Source organism: Ursus arctos, unplaced genomic scaffold (genome assembly GCF_023065955.2).
Source record: "Ursus arctos isolate Adak ecotype North America unplaced genomic scaffold, UrsArc2.0 scaffold_17, whole genome shotgun sequence".
In the NCBI taxonomy this organism is placed as follows: Eukaryota; Metazoa; Chordata; class Mammalia; order Carnivora; family Ursidae; genus Ursus; species Ursus arctos.
In genome coordinates, this window is record NW_026622841.1 from 7780476 (window position 1) to 7802622 (window position 22147).

At 40.7% G+C, this 22147-nt stretch overlaps 1 protein-coding gene across 5 annotated transcripts in view; it reads left to right on the forward strand.

The window, feature by feature from the left end:
- The window catches only part of CD226 (CD226 molecule), a 111988-nt gene that overhangs the window by 77360 nt on the left and 12481 nt on the right, over nt 1–22147 (forward strand). For all 5 annotated transcript variants that reach the window (XM_048218465.2, XM_057313330.1, XM_057313331.1 and 2 more), the window contains one exon: nt 5583–5939. In XM_048218465.2, the coding sequence (XP_048074422.1) occupies nt 5583–5939 (357 nt within the window). The remainder of the gene's footprint in view (nt 1–5582; nt 5940–22147) is intronic.

The window sequence follows — 22147 nt, forward strand, 5'->3', positions numbered from 1 at the left end:
TGGTGGTTTCTGGCAATCTTTGCCATTCCCTGGTTTGTGGACCCTTTGCCGTGACCTCTGCCTTCACTTTCACATGACGTTCTCCATGTGCTCATGCCTGTGTCCATAGGCATGGTCATTTTGGATTGGGGGACCACCCCACTCTGGTGTGACCTCATCTTACTGATGACCTCTGCAATGACCCTCCTTCCAAATAGGGTCACATGCTGAGGTGCTAGGGATTAGGACTGCAATATATTAATTTTGGGGGGACACAGTTCAACCCATAATCCCCCATCCAAGCATCATATGGGAACATTCCAGCTTTTTAGAGAAATGCCATCCCCACCTCTTTCATTGCCTTCTACCTTTGTTTTTTTTTTTAACTAATAGTTTTTTATTATGTTATATTAGTCACCATGCAGTATACCTTAGTTTTTGATGTAATGTTCCATGATTCATTATTTGCATATAACACCCAGTGCACCATGCGATATGTGCCCTCCTTTGAAATGTTCGCAGCACCGGGCGTTTACAGAGTGGGCAGGAGTGTGTCGGGCACAATTTATGGGGCGTGCTGCGTGGCCTCAGCTAATGGTTGCTGTTTGCTCCGGTTTCTGTTCTGCTTGAAGCTGCCCAACACCGCAGTTCAGGGCCCACCACAACTGCCCTTTCTACTTTTTGTCTGTCGCCGGCAGAACTGTGAGGGAGGCAGAGTCACCCTGGAGACCTTTAGCCTCTTGAGTCTGTGCTCCTCCAGCCCTCCGTGCATCGCCTGCACTGCAGGCCCTCTGAGCTTTAAAAGTGCCGTTTCTCTGCTCCCCGGACTTTGTTGCTGCTTGTAATTGGGAGTTTGTGGGTCTGTTTCTTTTGCTTGCTTTCCCCCCCAACTTTTCTTTATTTAAAAGGGACAAAAAAAGTTTTTAAAATATTTATTATTGAGATAAAATATAACATGATATTAGTTTCAGGTGTACAACATAGTGACTTGATATGTGTATTGAGAAGTGATGACCTCAGTTAGTCTAGTTAACAACTGTCACCGTACATGGTTACGAGATTTTGTTTTTTCTTTGATGAGAACTCTGAGGATGTAATCTCTTAACAAGTGCTTGCGTATTTTTGAGATCTTTATCTCAGGTCACTTTAAGTACTTCCTTAGTCATCATGCAGGTGACATTTTATTTTGCATTTAAATGGGCCACTTCAAGAGTTTTTAGAAAAGTTCTCTATTGAGCGCATACGTGGTCTAGGCACAGTTGGGAATATGCGAAGCTACTACTATTATCACTTCTAATTAGCTGGAGTAATAGTCGTGCTCCTGAAGATAGCTCAGGGCAATTCTGGCTGTTTAATTTTTCGCCTATTTTAAATATCGTAAGAGCAAGTTATTGTCTTGTGCTTTGGAAACCCCGGGGAAAGGTCTGACTGAGCAGGGGCTGTGGATTTGTACACCCGCACATAAGAGATGGTTGGAAATTGAAAATAGGGGGCATTACCCAGGGATGGCAAGTGGAGGGGGATAGGTATTGGGACCCTAGGGGGAACAAAAACATTTTAAAAGATCAGCAGAGACAAAAGGACCCCTGAGTAAGACTGTGGAGGAAGGTCAGAAAGGAGAGAAGACAAACAGGGACATGCAGGGCCACAGAAGGTCAGTGGCTTCCAGGAGGGCATAGCATCCAGGACTCAGGGTCAAGAACATGCATGACTTGCCGTGCTGGAGAATGGTAGGAGTGGTTCCTCAGTACGTTGAAGCACACACGTGAAATGAGGCAGAGTTGGGAGCAGTGGACTCCTTCCAGAATTTTGAGTGAATAGAGAGGAGAGGGGAATTAGTCAGCAAGCACCACAGGGTCCAAAATTGGTTTTCAGGGGTGGGAGAGATCCTATTTGGAGCTGAGGAGTTTTGTGTTTTCGTATTCCCACCGATTGTTTGCCCGGGTGTCACTGGACACGTTTCTCCACTCTTTGTAGTTCGGGAAATTGGTAGATTTCGAGGCTCGAGCCAGGTCAGACTGGATTCTTTTGGCAAGGCTACTACTCTCAGGGTGGCATCGTGGAGACGTGAATGGTTTTTTGTGAATTTGCAGACATTGGTGATTGTTGCCTGGAACAATTAATTCATTTAGGCATTATACATATGATTTCAAACACATTTCTCAATATGAGAGGTTCTGTGGCTGTAAATATCCCCCTCCCCCAGATCAGTGGGTACACACCACACATTGATCACAAAGTGAAATTACAAATACATTTTTTATTCAAAATGATCTCTCGACTTCTCTGCTCTATGCCAAGTACTGCCCTAGGTCATTAGAGTGGTGTGTAAAGGTCTGTACAGAGGCCTGGGCCTATGAAGCTTCTAATAAATGGACTCAGGGTTTTGTGAAGTTGGTGAGTGATAATGCAGGGCTGCTCAGACTGCACGCAGAGCCATTGCCTGGTGAGAATGGTGAAGGAGGACAGACTCGCACCTGGGGATGTGATGGTGGCCCGGGGCAGTGGCATGATGCACAGGTGTACCCAGGACTGTTTGGGGTCCCCAGGGATTGAGTGGTGCTCGGAAAAGCTGATGAAGCACTGAGATAATTTTTTAAAATGATCTGCTATCATGTCAGAAAAACCATCTACAAAGTACAGAGAATTTCATCATATTATTCTGTAATAAAATCATGTAAAGACAACACACAGATTTATTCGAACATACAAAATCCTGTACACTGAGAACACCCAGTGCTGGTGAGGAACGGAAGTCACAAGAAGACTCGTTCATGGCTGGTAGGCATGGACAATGGGGTGGCCTCTTTGGAACGCAGTTTGTCAGTTTCTTACACGATTAAATATACTCTTACCGTAAATCCAGCAATCATGCTTCTTGAGATATGCCCAAGGGAATTAAAAAATTGTATCCACACAAAATCCTGCATGTGGTTTTTTACAGAGGGTTTATTCATAATTGACAAAACTTGGAAACAACTAAGGTGTCCTTCAGCAGGTGAATGAATAAATAAACCATGTTCCATCCAGACCATGGACTATGATTCAACACTAAAAGGAAATGAGCTATCAACCCATGAAAATACATGCAGGAACCTTAAATGCTCATTACTACGTGAAAGAAGCCAGTCTGAAAAAGCTCCATCTTGTATGATTCCAACTATCTGACATTCTGGGAACGGCAGAAGGATGGAGGCAGTAAGAGGATCAGTGGTTGCCAAGGGTTGAGGGGAGGGAGTGATGAATAGGCAGAGCACAGAGGATTTTTAGAGCAGCAAAAATACTCCATATGACATCATGGCGGATGTGTGTCCTTCTACATTTGTCCAGACTCATAGAATGTACAACACCAAAAGTGAAGTCTAATATAAACTCTGGACTTTGGGTGATTTTAATGTGACAAGATGGGTTCCTACTTGGTATAAAATGTATCCTTCTGATGGGGGATGTCAATAATGGGGAGGCTCTGTGTGGGGGGAGGGAGGAAGTATGTGGGAAATCTCTGTACCTCCCTCTCAATTTTGTTGTAAACATAAGACTGCTCAAAAAAATTGTCTTTTAAACAAAACAAAACAAAACACAGTTTATTCTATATGCTGAGAATTAATACGTCACTAACTAGAAATATAAAATTAACTGGCATTTATTATTTTTGTTTCTATTTTTAGAGTTCTAATCAAACTTTTTCTTCTCTATCAACTACAACATTTTGATCCCTATTTCAAGTAGATGCACTTTCCAATTCCAAGCACATCAGGATGCTGGGGTCCTCTTGTGTGTGTGTTTGGGGGGGGGGTCTTCAGGGTCACTTCCTGTCACCTTACATGTGCTGTGCAGAAGGGTCATGTTACACGAGCAGGCAGCAAGCCACACAAGAGGCCAGGCAGGCTCTGCAGACCTCGTCTGGGTTTTGGTTTTTATCTGACACTAACCAGCTATTCTGTTCATCTAGAAAGGTTAATTGGGGGCTAGTCTGTGCTTCAGAACCACCTGCCTGTGAGTGGGAGCCTGCTTCTTTCGGTCCCAGTCATGTCTACTGACAGGTGGGTCTGGGTCCTTACGTAGAGCCTGGGCTGTGGAACCTTCCTGGCTCCCTCAAGGACAGCTCCACCCGAGAACCTGAGGCCTGGCTCTTCAGCATTGGAGATTGCCTTCACTGCTTTGCGGATTTGTCCCAGTGCAGATACTCCTAGGAGAGGACCCCCCTTTTTACCCATGCCGACATCACACAGCGTTGCTTCCTGAGAGCGGGTTTTGGTTACATGGGCAGATCAAGCTCCTGAGATGGGTGGAGGGTGGCCCCACAGAGGAAGACAACAACGCAGCAGGTGTGCAGCCGTGAAGACAAACATCGGGGTGGACAGGGCTAGCCTACCGCCGATTTCTGAGGGTCGAGCATGGCTCACACAGACGCTTCTTTTTCTCTGTTTCCCTTCTTTTATTTCCTTATATCTTCCCAGTACAGGGTACATGTATCTGATTTAGGCTTTTGTTTATATTATCTCTTATTTCTTTCTCTTTTCTCATATCTTCTTTTCCCTGTCTTATTTTTATTTTAGTTTCTCCTTTTTCTTTAAGCTTTTATTTTCTTATTTTTTCCATGTCTTATGAATTTTCTCCCTTTCCTTCTTTTTCCCCCCTGTTCTTCTGTTGACTTTTTATTTAGAGAGAAAATGCTTCCTCTGTGCTTGTTATGTGGGTTAAGTGTTAACTTTGATAAATAGTTGTATGATTACAAATTGAAAAACTGGAGTGCTGTGGTTTTCCCTTTTCAACAACATTTTGACCAATGGAACCACTTGTTGAAGAAAAGAATCTAGTTTTTCGTGAGGATGAAACTGTTATAGACGTAGTATTCTAGTTTAATGTAGACAGCAAATCTCTTACTGTGTTTTAGACTCAATTTCTTCTTCTCTCAAGTGTGATTTCTCCTCTCCTGTCCCCTCTGATCTTTTTTTCTTTTCTTTTTCAATTGGAAGTCAAGAAAGTGGCCCAGAACTATCTGGTGCTTGTTTACTGAGTGCTCTGTGCTGGGTATCTCAGCTATGGTGGTAGGAAAGTGGGAAAATATTGAAGGACTTTCTTGGTACCCAGGGATTTAAATAACATGTGGACCCTAACTCTATGTATGCTTCAAACAACCTGTATATCTGAAAGATAAGTTTGTGTATGTATTTATTCAAATGAAAATGATTTGTTATCTTTTCAATGACCATTAAAATCATATAAGTGATTAGGATCAGAATACAACTTTGAGTCACGAGCCCAGCGTTACTACAGAATAGTCTTGTGAAATCCAGCCTCTTGATAAGATCATTACCAAGAAAAGCACCAGGGGTTTTGATGACATTTCTTGTTGTATGGTTAACCATGTAAAACTCAAGAGAATATGTGTGAACAAGTATACCCTCTTTTCTATTTATTTACTTGCATCTTTCAAAGGTCTTTTCCTTACAAACAATGTGTTATAAGGTATCATTTACAGTTGGTGAAACTGGTTAAATAACATCACCGATACTTTTGATAGACCTTTCTAGGCAGCTCCCACCTTTGGACCTCAAAATTTGGGGACTTATGTGTAATCATTTGCTTCTTGTTTTCAGATAGGTTCGAGATCGCTGTGCCATCAAACAGCCACATCATCTCAGAAGCTGGGGAAAATGTCACGCTCACCTGTCAGCTTCCAGGGAAGTGGCCAGTACACCAAGTTACATGGGAAAAGATCCAGCCCCATCAGATCGACCTCTTGACTAGCTGCAACTTGTCCCAAGGGAAAAGTTATACTTCAAAGTACCAAAGACAGATACTGAGCGACTGTAGTCAGGGCATGAGAAGCACCTTCATCATCATGCCCCAGGTCATGGCCTCTGACTCAGCACTTTACCGCTGTTCTTTCAAGGCCAGCACAGGAGACAATGAAACCTTTGAAACATTCGTGATGACGTTGACTATAACCGATGGTGAGTACGTCATAGATGTCTTCAAGTGTTAGAAATGGGAAAGCCAACCACTGTGGATTGGTTTCTGTTGTCTTTTTCATGACTCTATTGTTGCAAATATTTTTTAACGATGGAGCTTAGGTAAGCTGTCAGTCATTGAATGTTAGTATTTGGTTTTTCTTTATCTTGCTAATCCATCAATTACAGATTTAACAGTTATAAATCTGTCCAGTTTCTGGACCTGCCATGTTCCTGAAATTAAAAAAAAAATTTGGTAAGTCCAAAAACTGCATGGTATCAACAGCCTGCAAGTTTCAGCTATATAACTTCTATTTGTTTTCGACTACGTTACAGCTTCGTGATGGTGGTGACCAAGTTTTATAATCCTCGTGTATCCTCAGCAATAACAAAATGGTGCTGGATTGTTATTTGCTGAGTCAGTGTTGAGTGGAGTGGAATTTAATAAATGTTTGATAACGTTACTCCTTTGCCAGCTCAGGGCTTTGATTCCTTCAGTTGTTTTTGGCCCTCGGAGCAGAAACAGACTAGCGTTCCGGGCCTTTCAGCCTGAGCAGGCTCCTCTCAAGACCCACCACTAATTTTGTATTAGTAATTTGTTTCCTATGTCATAATGAAGCCCTAATTGTGTAAGCTGCAGGCCGCACAGAACCTGCGTGAGAGTAAGAAAAAGTAACTTTTCACTTCCTGACGTGCAAGTGCACAGAGGCCTAGATAGCAAGCAGTGTGTGTGTGTGTGTGTGTGTGTGTGTGTGTGTATGTGTGTTGGGGGGTGGTTTGCGTTAGGACAGAGTGAAAGGAAGGTGGTCTTGGGGTCTTCCGGGTTCTGCCTCTGGGCACGTTTACTCACAGCAGAGGAACATGTCAGAAAAAATCATTTCTGCTGGTGACAGAAATTATATTAACTTTTTCCTTCCTCCCTTCCTTCATTCCTTCCTTCCTTCCTTCCTCCTTCCTTTGCTTCTTCCTTCCCTCCTTCCCTTCCTTCCTCCAGTCCTTCCTTCTTTCCTTCCTTCCTTCCATCCATCACCTCTCTCTCTCTTTTTCTCTTCCTTTCTTTCATGTGCTTCCAGCCAGCATTGGGCCTTGGCCTGTGTGTAGACTTATAGAGCCCAGGTTTCTTGGCATTTGACTGTTCTCTTACATACTCTGCTTATACTGCAGACTGCTGTTTATTCCTGCATTGGAAAGGAAGAAGAACACTGTTCATATCCGCAGCAGCGGTGTGTGCTAAGGAGGAGATTGGCAAAGGACAGCACTTTTTCATACATAGTCACCTTGGACCCCACTGAGCCTTCTTTGCTTCCCTTATGGCAGTGTGGGTTGTGGGCGAGACAAATTGTTCTGAGAACTTGACGTAAAAGAGAGGGGTGATGGAATATGTGGGGGAGAAAAATTAAGTTTCTTCATTTTAGGTGGTGATTCCATTCCTTGAGACATATATAGAAAATATTTTGTACCTTAAAAACAAAAACAAAAACCTTGCATTACACAAATGTTTTGTAAACCTGGCCAGGAAAAAAAAAGTCATTAATTTTCTCTCAGAGACCAAGGCAAGGAAAATTTCCATTCAGAAAAGTATCATAAAGAAGCTTTTTCAAACAAATAGGAAATAAGATCTTTTACATTATATATTGAAAAAATAATTATAAATATCTTAAATGATAAAAAAATAGAAGTAATAAATTTTTAGGAGGTATAGTTATTTAACTCTTACTAATTAATAACAATGTCTTTCACTTGTCCAGACATGACTAAATTTCTTGCACAAAACTATAACATAAGCTGTAAATGATATGAAGGTGACTGAACATAATGGTCAATATTGTTAGTGTCCATGTGTTTTGAAAACTTGCAAAATGGCCTTTTGATATTCAATTGGCAGGTTAAAAGAATATCAAAAGGGCTTATTAGTAAAAAGTTATAATTGATGGAAAATGTCCAGCTGTTGACTCTATGTTTTGGTTTAATTCCTTTTTAAAATAAATGTAAGTAAAGATTGAAAATAAAAAAATCAGCTGGAAAGCGGAAATAGATCACTTCCATTTGCTCTGATGTGATTTGATTATTTCAAGTCTTGAGGCTGTTTGGTCAAAAATCAATGTGGGAATTAAAGCAGACAGACAGGTATAAGATGTGGAGCAGATTTAATTTATTTCAACTGTCAAAGGAGAGGTGATTGTGACACAAATTTTATAAACTGCTATGCATCCTTTTGTTGCCTCCCATCAACTTCTTTTATGGGATCCAAAGGAGAGATTTTCATGACTGTCATATTCTACACACACACAGGGCTCTTCCCATGCTTGTGTTCATCTTCAGACAAGTATCAGGTACTCAGAGGTCACCCAAAAGATGACACAATGCCAATAAGTGTCCCCTATATCTAGTTCTTGATATATTTTAAACAGAGGGAGACAGTGGCAGAAACATGGGTTGAACCCGAATTTCCTATGGACTATCTTTGCTGAGTGAAAAATATTTGTCTCCTGTCCTTTGCACTCAGGACCTGGGAAGTCGTTTGAAATAACTCCAGACTGACTTTTCTGAATATGAAATTGTCTAGACCCCAGGGGCAAGGAACAGGGGGAAATGTGAATATACTGACAGTGACCAAGATTATTTGGGGCCCTTCATGTCCTCTAGATAGTCATTAGCCATGAGAAAAGTGTCTTAGTTTCCACCAAAAGAATTTGGGAAGCCTTCCAATATGAACTAAATGATGTTGAGACTACTATTGTTTCAACTGAGCTTACTGATTATAAAAAGAATGAAGATCAAAGAAATGAAGTCAGCTCTCTCAGAAAGTTTCTGGAGACTAGTTCTGAGCAGACTTCTGTTTGCCACTGCAGATCAGCACTGTTACTCACGTCTTTGTCCGGTCTTCCGCCACCGATGAGGGCACTCAGCTGAACCACCAAGTTCTGACTGATGATCAGAGCAGGAAAAGAGAGTATAAGAAGTAACACAAAATATGCACGGGGAGGAGGAAGTTGTGTGTTGGTGACTGCAATCAAATGACGAGGTTGATACAGAGATTTTGAGTTCCGGGTTAATATAAAAGGAGGGAGGTTCAGCGAGGCGATGACTTGGTGCTGTTCTGGATCTCATGTAAGAGCAATGAAAGCCACTATTGATTCTTGACCAAAATGGCAAAATGGTATGCAAGGAAGTGTAAGTAAAATCGTTGAGTGCAGAATCAAAAAGAGAAAATTGAGACCGAGGAAACTAGCTGTGAGTCAGTTGTAACAGTCCGTGCATGAATGCTTGAGGTCTTATCCTAGGCTGCCTCTATCACGTATTAGATCTTGGGGCACAAAACGGAGCCCACCCCAGATAGACAAATTTCTAATGATGCCTCCTCTGGGCCGGCAAATTAGAAAGAGGTGCCTCTTCCGCCAGGCTGCTGCAGACCCCAAAGCTGGTGTGCAGGCTTGGTGGGGGGCCACAGGCTGCTTACCCACCTTGGCTGGCACAAAGGTGGCCTGGACGAGGGCAAAGAGAGGTTAGTCTGATTGGAATGTCAGCTAGTGCTTGCCAAGGCCTTGCCAGTCACTCATACTTTCCTACTTTCTCCTCTTCCCAACCAACCTACGAATTTCATTACATTTACCAGCTTTCATTTAGAATTTCCATCAGATCTCTTCCATCTTCACGATTCTTCCACATTAGCCCAAACTGCTTTCCTGCCATTGAGCTATTAAACATTTTGAATTTCTCAAACTTTTGTAACTTGGAAATGTATGCCATTGAGTACCTTAATAATTGTATTTGTTTGCAGTGGCCAGAGACTTATGTTAGAAATAACTTGAGATTAGGGATTATGGCATCTTTGCTTAGAGTTGTCAAAATATCTTTCCAGATTATTCTCAGTAAGTGTTCTCAACTAATTCTTTGTATGTTAATATTTTTATCTATTCTAGTATATTTCTATGTATTTTACTTATGCTCTAGAATGTGTCCATTTTATTTTTAAGTTTTCTAGCTAGATTATTTCTAGGTTTTCCTCATCAACATTTAACATTTGAGGTTTAGTGATTGCTGATCAAAGAAACCTAAACTCTAAGGAGATTAGTTGCAATGTTTGGGGAGAAAACTTCATGAATTTTGTTTATATTTATATCTTTCAAAAAAGCCTATTTCCTTTCTTAACTTTATTTTTCTCATTTTGCATGTTTTATATAAATGGTGCGTAATTGCAAGTCACTGGATCTGGTGGATGGAGTTTGTAAATGAAAATTACAGAAGTATTCACTAGGAAATCATGGGGCCACAGCCAAGGGTATCTTCCCATACGTTTCTTCTGTGAGGTATAGGGTTGACAAACAGGTAGGAGCATAGAGAAATAGGGTGCTGTAGGTTACAAATCTTGCCTATATGTGGCTTGATGGATGTTGACTTTGGGACTCTGTACTCCTGAGTTGGACTAGAAGAACATGGAGGAAGAGAAATGAGCTTCGTTTGTTTCTTTGGTCTTTAGTTTCCACTAAAATGCAACCAGTTTGCTCCCAGGTGATTTGGATTCCTGAGCAGTGTCAGATGTAGACAAGAGAATTTTTTTTTAAAGGGATCCACTTATCCAGAAACTTCTGTCCCATTCTTATGAATTTATGATAGGTCTGAATATTGTAGGCATGGGGGTTGTCCGAGCTGGTATGCACTGGAATGTCAGATATGTTTATTTCCATGACATAGTGTGAAGAACTTAGCTTTTTAATATCTTCTCCTACATAGAAAATAATGTTCCTGACAGTTCTTTATGTAATTAGAACCACAGCACCAGAATCCAAAAGCACTAGTGTCACTGCTCACAAGATAAAATAGCCTCTACTGAAATGGATCAACTACAATTTTCAGCTCAGTTTAGTTAAGTTTTTAAAATTCTGGGTGATAACTGGATATCCAGATGAAACATACTGTTCCGACATCACAAGTGAATTGATTACTCAATCATGGCCTATTATGTCTCTGTGTCTTTACAGTTGCCTCTGCCCAAATCAGTTCTTTTAGGAGACATTGAGTTTAAAAAAAAAAAAAAAAGGCAGCTACCTAGTTTGTTTTGTAAGCCCCACGTATTGATTTATTCATCTTTCCTAATGCACAGAATCCTGGAATGTTTGCCTGCAGTCATTATTGTATACATACCGTATTTGTGCAGATAAACAAGGCAGGGAATGGAATAATAATAATGGCAAGCTAACGTCAGACAGAAGGAAATGCTGCAAGACCTCACTCTTAGTTGCTTCGATGACACTGTTACGGAGGAGCATTGTTGGTGTGTATTGTTACCTCATGCATGTAAAGGGAGTCCAAGTTATATTTGCTTTACACCACTATAAACAATGTAAATTAGAAAGCACCAGATCCTAGGGACTGCTTTTCTTTAAGCGGATCTTTATCCTCACCTGAATTTCCAATAATTTTCATGAAGTTTTCCTCACCCTGGAAACTTAAGAGTACAGCTAGGAATTCGAGGTCAGACAAATGTACTGGTTTTCTTCCCACTTAAAATCCGTGTCGAGACACCTGCCTAATGACTCCAGCTGCAAAACAGCCTTTTACACTCTGTCATGCGTGGGATTTTTTTATTTAAAGCATCTGGGAATTGTGAACAGCTTGTGGTTGTCTCTGAGAGCCTTATTAGGGACTGAACACAGATGATTGTGTGAAGTTTTCCCCAAAGGCAAGTAGAAAATTACTTAAAATTAAAAAAAAAAATAGTTCTTCATATAAGATTAATGGCCTTTCATCGATAGCAATTCTAGTTTTAAGTGTTATGATTCGATTAGTCAGACAGCTACTACCGACTTCAACTGAAATATTTTAAAAATGTGCTGACCTGACTCTTAGACAAATATTGACAAACACTAGGTGACCGAGTAGGTCTGCAGAGGACTATGTTATTTAAAAGGACAGAGAATGAAGAATAAACATAGATCTGTCATTTGTAGAGACATATCTTGAACCTCAAAAAACCTTAAAGTTCTTTACACTGAAATGATTCCAAGATTTTTTAAAATTTTTGAAGTATAGTTGATGTATAATATTATATTAGTTTCAGGTGTACAACATAGTGGTCCAACAATTCTATGCGTTATGAAATGCTCCCCACGGTAAATGTAGGTACCCTCAGTCACCACCCAAAGTTATTATAATATTATTGACTGTCATCCCTATGCTGTACTTTTTATCGCATGAATTACTGATTTTACAGTTGGAAGTTTGTACCTCACGATCCCCTTCACCTATTTCGCTCACCCCTCCCCCACTCCCACCTTCCCCTCCGGCAATCACCAGTTTGTTCTTCATATTTCGGAGTCTGTTTCTGGTGGTTGGTTGGTTGTTTTGTTTTTTAGATTCCTCATGGAAGTGAAATCATATAGTATTTATCTGTTTCCAATTCAGGGATTTCTAAAAGGCATGTATTCAACAGAGATATTTTTGGATATCTTTCTAAAAATAAACACATTGCAATACTCGCTGACCACTCTAAAATTTATTTCTGGAAATAATTCACTTTCAGTTGAACTCACAAGTAACTGTGATATTCATAAATTTTTTAGATGTGAGAGTAGCATTTTATTTGATTAACCCACAAGAAGAGATTCTTTATTCCACAGATACAAGGTGGAAATGTTAATGCTCTCGATTGGATTGATGGGAACTGAGAAATGGCTTTAGCTGAGGTGAACAGTGAGTGGACTGAAAAGTCCTTATTATCACTATGATGGACGTGGCAAGTACAGTAGATACTGAGATGAGGAGACCATGTTAACAAAAGGTGGGATGTTTTCTGTGGCTTCCCACCGAAGAAGCTCAAGGACACAGTGCGTGTGCCAATGACCCCAAAGGGGGACCACATGGGAGACAAGTTCAGAAAAATATAGGCTTGCAAAATGGAATTATTGATTATTATCAATAATAATGATGATGTGATGTGCCTTCACTTTTTCATGCCTTATATGGAGCACTGGATAAATTCTGCACTTTTTAATTTGTGTGTGTGTGTGTACATTTGAAAATGAAGGTACCTGTGAACATTCAGTAGGAGGAGCAATGAGCAATCCGCCATAAGTAAACATTCGGTAAGTACATGGGATGCGTGGGCAGTTTTATACTCCTGAAACACACATACGCCAAGTCCCCAGTACTTTCATCAATACAGGTTGTTTTGCTCTCATGTTGACGACTGTCTTCTCTTGCTGACTCAATGAAGTTGTTAGTCACGAAGTCCAGTCCTTTAATTCCTACTTTAATCATTGGCTATTTTTTAAAAAAGGGAGATCAGATGGGTAATTAGAGCAGAAAGCTGCAGCTTTTGAAATTGTTACTATAGCTTTTGTTTCTGACAGCCAGGCATTGGCTTTCATATTTTTTTATAATAAAATGAATTAAAATTGAATAGAACATTTGGAGTTAAATGCTTGCTGTCTATTTTATATTCTGAAAAGATCTATATGATATTTGTAACACATTTATATATAGACCTTTATAAATGTCATTGAGTTTGAATTTTGAAGATTTCTGAGGACCCAAGGGAAAAGTTTAAGTAGCAGTTATAAGAATTAAGTGTCACAGGCCTTTGTCTCGGCCGCTATATGACAAACTCATTGTGGTGCTTATATCTGCACCTGTCACTCTAAGAATTTATGGATAATTATTCATTTAGTTATCGCATCTCTATTATCTACATTTTATGAATGAGCAAAGTGGGGCATGGTGAGGTTGAGTAACTTACTCAAGGCTTCATGGCTAGGAAGGAGAGGGGCTAGGATCCACAGCAGGGCAGGAAGGCTTCAAAGTTCCTGTTCTTAACTGCGGCAGGATATCACTGCTCCAACTGAAAGAAAAAAGTCACTACTATTGTCAACAGATGTATTACAGTGGAAGCTGGCTATGGAGAGTTCCATAGCCTTGTCCCCCCTCCACCCCCATTTAGGTACAATAGACTTCAAACTGACCCAACATATAGAACAAGTGTAGGTAAAGGAATGGGGATTTGATCTCCCACTACTCTCTTCCAGCTCTGCGTGCTTGGTGAGGCTTGCTCAGGTCATCACAGGTGCTGTGTGGGGTTCTCCCCTTTTCTGAGGCTTGTGGGTGTGATGAAATTGTGTCAGGGAAGGTTTCTCTACAGCCATATGAGGGACAAGCAAAGTCAGGTAGCAGGTATTTGGGTCTGGAGGGAAGTGCTGGTGGCTGATGAAGTCAAGTCCACACCAGGAACACATGAGGGGAACTTCAGGAGTAGCCTCTGGACAAAAGAGAGTCGAGGTCCTTGCTGGAGAGAACTGGTGATCGCTCAGCTCTCCCATGGCTTCCTGGCTTTGCAATTACCTGGCCCCAAGGTCTGTACCAGATCTGCCCACTAGACGGGTAGAGCCCATTCCCTTGAGCAACTTCCTGGGAATCTGCTCTAAGTTTTCAAGTACAACCTTCTTCCATTTTATGTTCCTCCTTCCTTCTCCTTCCTCTCGAATCCTGCTCTCACTCTAGTTCTTGTAGATATAACTGCCCTCCCTCTTGTTCTTGTCAAGATCAATGAACCCAGAACTGGAGTTATAGGCCAGCAGAATTCTAGTCCCTCACCCTCAAGGACAGAGAAGGCTTAACTTCCAAAACCACCTAAGAAAAAGGAAGGTTTACTTTCAATATTAAAATATCCTGAGTAGTTATATCCCCTCATATTTATGGGCCTTAATATTGAACAGCCAAATGCATAAACTATTTAAATGCTATGGTATGCCTACTGTGCTTTATTGCATGGCAGAAATGTTTATCTTGATTTCTGTACAGCATTTGAAAAATTTCCTGTTCTGTCCTTGTGGATACACATAATAGTGACACTGTAGTGTAGAGTTACACTTGGTTAAACAACAGTAATAACAACAGTGTGTTGGGGAATTATAATTAGAAGCAAAATCTCCTCCTTCCCCAGAAAACTGCTCTACAAAAGAGAAAGGAAACAATTTTATTATTAAATAAGCATTAAACCAGAATTGTGATACATATCACAGGCAATCTGCCAAGAGAGTGCAAAGACAGAAATCTCACCTTTTATGGGGCCCAGCAGATAGGACCCATTACAAACATGTTTTCAAGGTAAACAATAACTAGTCCTCAAATAAGAGCACTTGACAGCACCGTTTGTCACACAGAATTGAACCTAAATTCACCTGGTAATTGGGATGACCATCTGTGTTAGCTATTTGGCTTTATCTAAAGGAAAAGTGAGCTTCTTACACCATTACCCCAGAAGGTACTTTTGTACCTTGGAGCTTAGGCTCCTACCCTCCCACAGAACTAGGAGGTCTCTTTCTTGATGATTGCATTCCCAAGGTATGGCTTTGATTTACTGCAGCAGAAGAATGCAAAACAAGACCAGCAAAGGTAAAAGGCAGAGGGGGCAAAGTCAGAAGGACTGACTGGTTTCCCAGAAAGAAAGCAGGTATTTAGCACAAGCCACATGGTTTGTATAAACAATTTACCACAGTAAACCACTCTAGCAGTTAGGGAATGGTGGAAATGCTCCAAAGATCCAGGTCCCCACACACTAGCCAACAGCCAACCTTGCATGCATGCAGGCCTTTCTGGGGATAGCAGTCTCTGGCCTGCTCCATTAACTCTTTTCTGCACACTAAGTTCACTAAGAAAGTGAGCAAGATTTGTGCAGTTCCTGACATTCTGACTTATGATGCATAAAACACAGTCTCCTTTAAATAATATGTGTTCATGAAAGTTGAGGTTCCTGAAATTCAAGAAATGTAACATAAGACTAAGAAATATTTGGGTGAAAAAATGAGACATGTATGCGATGGAGTCAGCCATATCATTTTGTTTTCTCAACAAGTGGATCAAACCAAAGATATTCACCATCCTCATGCCTCCTGTGCTGACTTAGATGCTCTGGTCCTACACCAGTCACTGTAGAGCGGCATGGCCCACAGTAGTGGATGATGCACATAAAAACACCAGAAAATGGAGCGAATGCAGTCATCCTATACTGAGTAGTAAACTTTGTGGTCTACCTTGCTTAGACTGTGTGTATCTCAACTGATACAACATTTTTAAGTGTTTCAGTCATTTGGGAAATATTTTCATCGATAGAGGCAAAATCAGTATAGCAAAAATTGTACATTGGGTTGGAAACTTGCTTCTCTCATTGGTTTGCTCCAGGACAATGATTTAGATTCTCTTACATTTTTGTTTATGTCCTTTTATGCTTCTGTTTCTCATGTTTCTGTTTTAGATTCTCCTGTGTGCTGTAGGTTTCTCAGTTAAAATCTGATAATGCTTCTGTTTTGAGGAAGAGTAGCTATTCCTCACTCAGGAGAAAGATTAGAGGCTGATGTCATGGTTCTTTAATTCTCTGAAAATAATTTATTCGCTAGGATCTTCTTGCTATAAAACAGGGGAAGGTTTCTGAAATACAAAGAGTATAAAATTGATTTGCACAAAGCAAGTTGACCTTTGAAAACTTGGAATAATATTACCATATCAGTATCCACTTGATGTATATTTCAGGCATACCGGAAAGTTCAACAGACTTTGGGCTACCATTATACCCAACAGTCCTACAAAGCTGCAATGATTTTATACGTGTTTATCAGTGCTACCTCTGCCTTTGCCTGGGAGGGTGTATCTGGCCGCAGGAGCAAGCGTCCTGCTACACACCGCTAGTTCAATATGAAAAGAATACAAATGAGTTATTTTTTTAAACCCTAATTTAAATGAATGTATACAAAATATAAGTATATTATTAATAATTTGCAGATTACATGGTGCTTAAAATATAAGGCACCTCTTGGGGCTGATTTTATCATCATTTTGCAGTTGCCAAAAAAGTGTCTGCAAGATCAAGTGTCTCGTATGAGGTCTTCCAGAGAAAAGAATTAGAGGATAGCTAGGCCCCAAGGTTTCCCTCCTCAATCTCTGTTTTTTCAGCAAATCAATGTCTAATGTGGGACAAAGTTTGGATAGTTACGTTACATGGTGATCACAAATTAGGATCGACCTGGTAATAGTGTGTCAGCTCACATCTGTCTACCCCGTGGGAACTCACACACTGTGTATATTCTGTCTACAAAGAATGAAATCTAATATTTCTGCTTCTCTTTTTAATGAGGTAAGAAAGCAGGAATAATTGTAACTGGTATCTACCGTGACCTGTTCGGGGCTGGCCAGAGGCTCAGGATCTGTGAGTTTTTCCTAGCATGTCGTTTGGTCCAGATACCTAGGTTCTGAGTCACTTAGCTTCCTCACTTCCTAACCCACCTCAAACTGTAATAAAGGATAAACAATAGACATAAATGCCTGCTCTTGCCCGCTTGGTTCCCAGGGAAGGACCTGGCATCATTTCTACCATGAGCCTTTCTAAAGGTTTATAACTCAGCCATAAATACTTGTCATTGGCAGGAACGTAGCCTGGAGGGTTGAAGTCCTGGAGTAAATTATTCATTTATATATCTCACTGACATGCTTTAAATTGTTTTAACTGTATTTATCTTTTTTGATGGGAGGGAAAATAATGGCTTTATAGTTCACGACACTTTTGTCCTCCTATGAATCAAGACAGCATTGGGATGAAAATTTAAAAAAATCAGCAAAAAAGTGGCTGCTGAGAATACACAATAATTCTTTCTTTAAGAGAGGGGCTTGAGGGCTGACATTACTCAACCTAAGATCTATTAGCAGAATTTAGGCAAAAGTGAGTGTTAGGAACTATTGATTGAGTCCCTGAAACATGCACACCCTTTGCTTTTCCTTTTTGTTTTTAGCCACGCAGGGCGCAGCGAGTTGTGTGGCTACACCAGCCTGGTTCCAGGTTCTGACTGCTCGTGTCTCTGCAGTGGTGGGGCAGGGAAAGGAGTTCAAAGCAGGACTAGCTATAGGCGGGGAGGATCTAGATTGCAGCGTCTCTGGAATATGAGTGACTCTCCACGGGACGCCCATGCTTTTACCCTTATCTCTCATGGGAAAATGCTCATTGTGTGTGTGTTTTTAAGTTATCCAGCGCCTTCCAAAACAATGTAAGCTCCATCAGTCAGGTACTGGGGTATACTAAAAAATGTCATCTCTTGCCCTGGTTCCTTTCACAGAACTCCTGAATCCTTGTCATTTCCTAAGTAATAGGGGTGCTGGGAGCATCTTTTGCTATAATAGTTGGTCTTAGTCCCCAGTTCCTGACACAAGAGCTTTTTGAACCCTTGGAATCTCCAGAGCGATGAGAGTCTTTTTGCGAGTTAATGAAGCAGCTGGTGGCTGGAAGCACCTTGAGAACTTCAGGGTGAGGTCCTGATGCCAGAGGAATCAGCCACATGATGGGAGGGTTGGAACTTTAAGCCCCATCCCCCTGAAAAAGGGAAGAGGGGCTGGGGTTGAATTAATCACCAGAGGTCAATTATTTAATTAGTCGTGCCTATGTAATGGAACCTCCATAACCCCCCTTGAATGACCGGGTCAGAGAGCTTCTGGGTTGCTGGACACATGGAGGTGTTGGGAGGGTGGCCCATCCCTAGAGAGCATGGAATCTCCATCTGCACTCCCTGCCCTCATTAACTTGCCTTATTCATCTCTCCCATTCGGCTGTTCCTGAGTTGTATCTTTTCTAAGCCAGTAATAGTAAGCAAAGTGCTTGTCTGAGTCCGGTGAGCTATTATAGCAGATTATCGAACCCTAGGAGGAGATGATGGGAACCTTGGATTTATAGCTGGTTCGTCCATCAGGAGCAGGGAGGCCTGGACTTGTGATTGGAGTCTGAAGGCGGAGGAGGCGGCAGTGTTGTGGGACTGAGCTTTTCCCCTGTGGGGTCTGTGCCAGCTCGGAGGAAGTTACTGTCAGCAGTGTCGTGAGTAGAGAAGCAGTTTTGCTTTAGTTGATGTTTTTCCTTTAGGAACCAAATTCATTTTTACACACCATTTCATCTGTAATGCCCTAGTACGGCTTGAGATACTGTGTGTTAAAAGATGAATGAATAAACAGACCTGAATGAATAAACAGACCTGACTCCCAACAGGTCAAATACTACTAGAAGAGGTTAAAAGGAGATAAATAGTTGACATTAAAGAATGCATTTAAAATTTGGATTTATAACTGAATAGTGTGAAACAGACGACCAGTACATTTCAATGGTTCCTACTTAATTCTACTTAATTGAGAGTTTAATAAGGAACGCCATCTTAATTCTTAAGGATTCTGAATATACTTCTACAAAAAAAGTTCTCTACATCTTGTACTTTAAATAACACGACTAGAATGTGTCAGATTTTTCTGTTTTAAGCATGCAGACCTTTACATTTTTATAATATGCTTTTTTTCTGATTAATAAAAGAACTATGCATCCTTTAGAATTTGGAAAATATCAAAAAGCCTAAAGAAAGAATTGCTTTTAATGCTGCTCTCGATATCATCACTTTAAAGTTTTGGCATTTGTCCCTTGCAGACTTCAAGTCCTATACTTGATGGAGATATTACCAGGCGCAGTTGTCAGTGCTGGTTTTCACGTTTTACTTTATAGTCTATCGTCAGTAGTCTTCCATGTCATTGGAATTCCTTACACACATCATCCAAGTGTCTACAGCCAAGGTTTTCAAGAAACGGGCCTCAGATCAGCAACATAGATGTTGCATAGGAGCTGCAAATGCAGATCCACCAGGACCTTCTGGATCAGAGGTTCGGGGTGGGGGGTGCCCCAAAATCTGTAGCTTATCAAGCCCGCAGGTGAAGCTGATGCAAAGAACCACAGCTGTGCAGTCTTGCTCTTAGTCTACTGGGGGGACATAAGGATTTCCTTTTTGCTGTTATAAGTGTTTTACAGAATGCTTTGTTCACATTTCTAAGTATTTCTTTAGAATAAAGTAGTTAATCAAATGTGTAAGTGCCTCGTGAAAGGGTGTGACACACAGACACTGAATTCTTTCCGGATGCAGTTGTGGCACTTTCTACTCCTCCAGAGAGAGCCTGAGATGCTCTGTGTGACCACAGTCTTCCTCTTACACAAGCTTGTTCTTTATGTGCTCTTTCATAGTAAGTTACCTGTATCTTTCATATTGTCTTCTATAGCTTCTTTTCTTTTCTTTTCTTTTCTTTTCTTTTCTTTTCTTTTCTTTTCTCTTCTCTTCTTTTCTTTTCTTTTCTGAGAGAGAGAGTGTGTGTGTGTCCGAGTGGCAGAAGGCAGAGGGAGAGGGAGAAAGAGAAGTCTAAGTAGGCTCTGTCTGCGCTGGGGGCAGGGGGTGGGGGTTGGATCTCAGATCCTGAGATCATGACCTGAGCTGAAATCAAGAGTCAGTGGCTCAACTGATTGAGCCACCCAGGCGCCCCAACAGCTTTTTCTTAATAGCAAGGATGGATGTGTTAAAGGTACTGGATTTTTTTTTGTCTTTACATGTTGCTTGTGATCATTTTAACTACGGATATTTTTCAATTGACCTGGTCAATCCTATATATTTATTTATTTATTTTTATGCCATTTCTCATTCTAGAGATTAAATAATACTTCCTTATATTTTCTTCTAATGTTTACATGAAAAATTTAGAACACTAGTCCACCCAGATTTTTTTTTTTTACTGTAGCAAAGGTCGAAATAGCTTTTTCAAAAGTGGTTAAACAATTTTCCCTGAATATTGTCAATGAATATTTTAATCATAACTTTCATTTTCTCACCATGATTGCCTGTTTGATTTAACCTTAACATCTGCGATCTCCAAATCATTTCAGTGTAGCAAGTATGGTCCTTTTATAGTCTTGTGTTACAATGCAAAATAATTTCAGGTATTTTGTTCATTTATTTTTTATAATGTACCAAAAGCTTAAAAAGCTTAATTTCTTATTTGATAGGGAGAAAATTTCATTGTTCCCTTTGTAAGAGTGGTTCAGTGTATTTTTGTTCTGAATAAATTTAGCTTTTCCTTTCTCCATCATATTTGGACAAAAGCCATTCTAGACTGTATGTATAAAGTCTCTAAAGTTCACACATTTCTCTACTTTTATTCACCTTATAGGTTCAACAAGTTTGAAAAATGAAAATAATGTTTATTAGTTGACTTAGTTTCACTTTGTACAAAAGAATGAGTGGATGTAGACTTTGAGCTCCTATCATGAAAAAAAATAGGTCAGGAAGGAAGAAATAATCTGAGGGAAAGATCAAGGAGAATCCAATGAAAAGCATGATTTTCAGGTTGCCATAGGATTACAGGCAGTGTAGGAATCACAGAACATTGGGCACTGGGCACAGAACAAACAGTAAAGCACTGGGCTTTACTTTCAAGGTTAGAGGGAAGTCATGCTGGTCATCTGCCACAGCTTGGCCCCTTCCTGCAGGAGGAGAGACTGGTGAGTTTGCTGCCCAGAGAGAGGGAGCAGTGGGGACACCTCCCAGGTTCCAATTCACTCCCAGTCCTGACAACAGCATATATATATCTTTTTTTTTTTTTAACGATTTGTTTATTTATTTTGGAGAGAAAAAGAGATGGAGAGGGTTGTAGGGAGGGAAAAGGGCAGAGAAAGAGGGAGAGAGAGAACCTCCAGCAGAGCCCGCTGAGCACAGAGCCCAACGTGGGGCTCAATCTCACAACCCTGAGCTGAAATCAAGAGTCGGCTGCTTAACCAACTGAGCCACCTGGGCACCCCTGGTAACAGCATGTATTGACGGGGTTTCCTCTCCTGGGAAGCAGCTTTGTGGGAGGTGGTGGGTGAGGAGTGTCATGGACAGAAGGACATTTTAAAGATGAAATGGTCTCCGACCTCACTGCGATCTCACTTCAGAGGGGATGTTGCTCTGGTAGTTTATTGCTTATTTGCATATTACCTCATTAGAGTCTCACCACAATTCTGTGATGTAAGTAGAACTGTTGTCATTGTCTTCACTTGACAGATGAAGAAAGGCATTCAGAGAAGGGTGAGGAAGTGGCTGGAGTTCACACAGCGAAGGAGTGACAGAGTCAGGGAGAGAACTGCAGATTTCTGGACCACTGTCCTTTCTGCTTCAGCACGGAGTGGGAGTAACATATTTTTTCTGATTACTTTTTATCATTAACTCGGATTGAGTGAAAAATATTTCTTAAATTCTACTTTTAAAATTATACTGTTGTGTGCATGTCTTAAGATGGTGAAGTGTTAAGAAGTAATCTTCATTTATAAATTCTTTTGATGGTTACTTTTTTCTACAAAAGATTTTATGTATGTGATTGGGAGCTCCTTAGAGTGAAGGGAT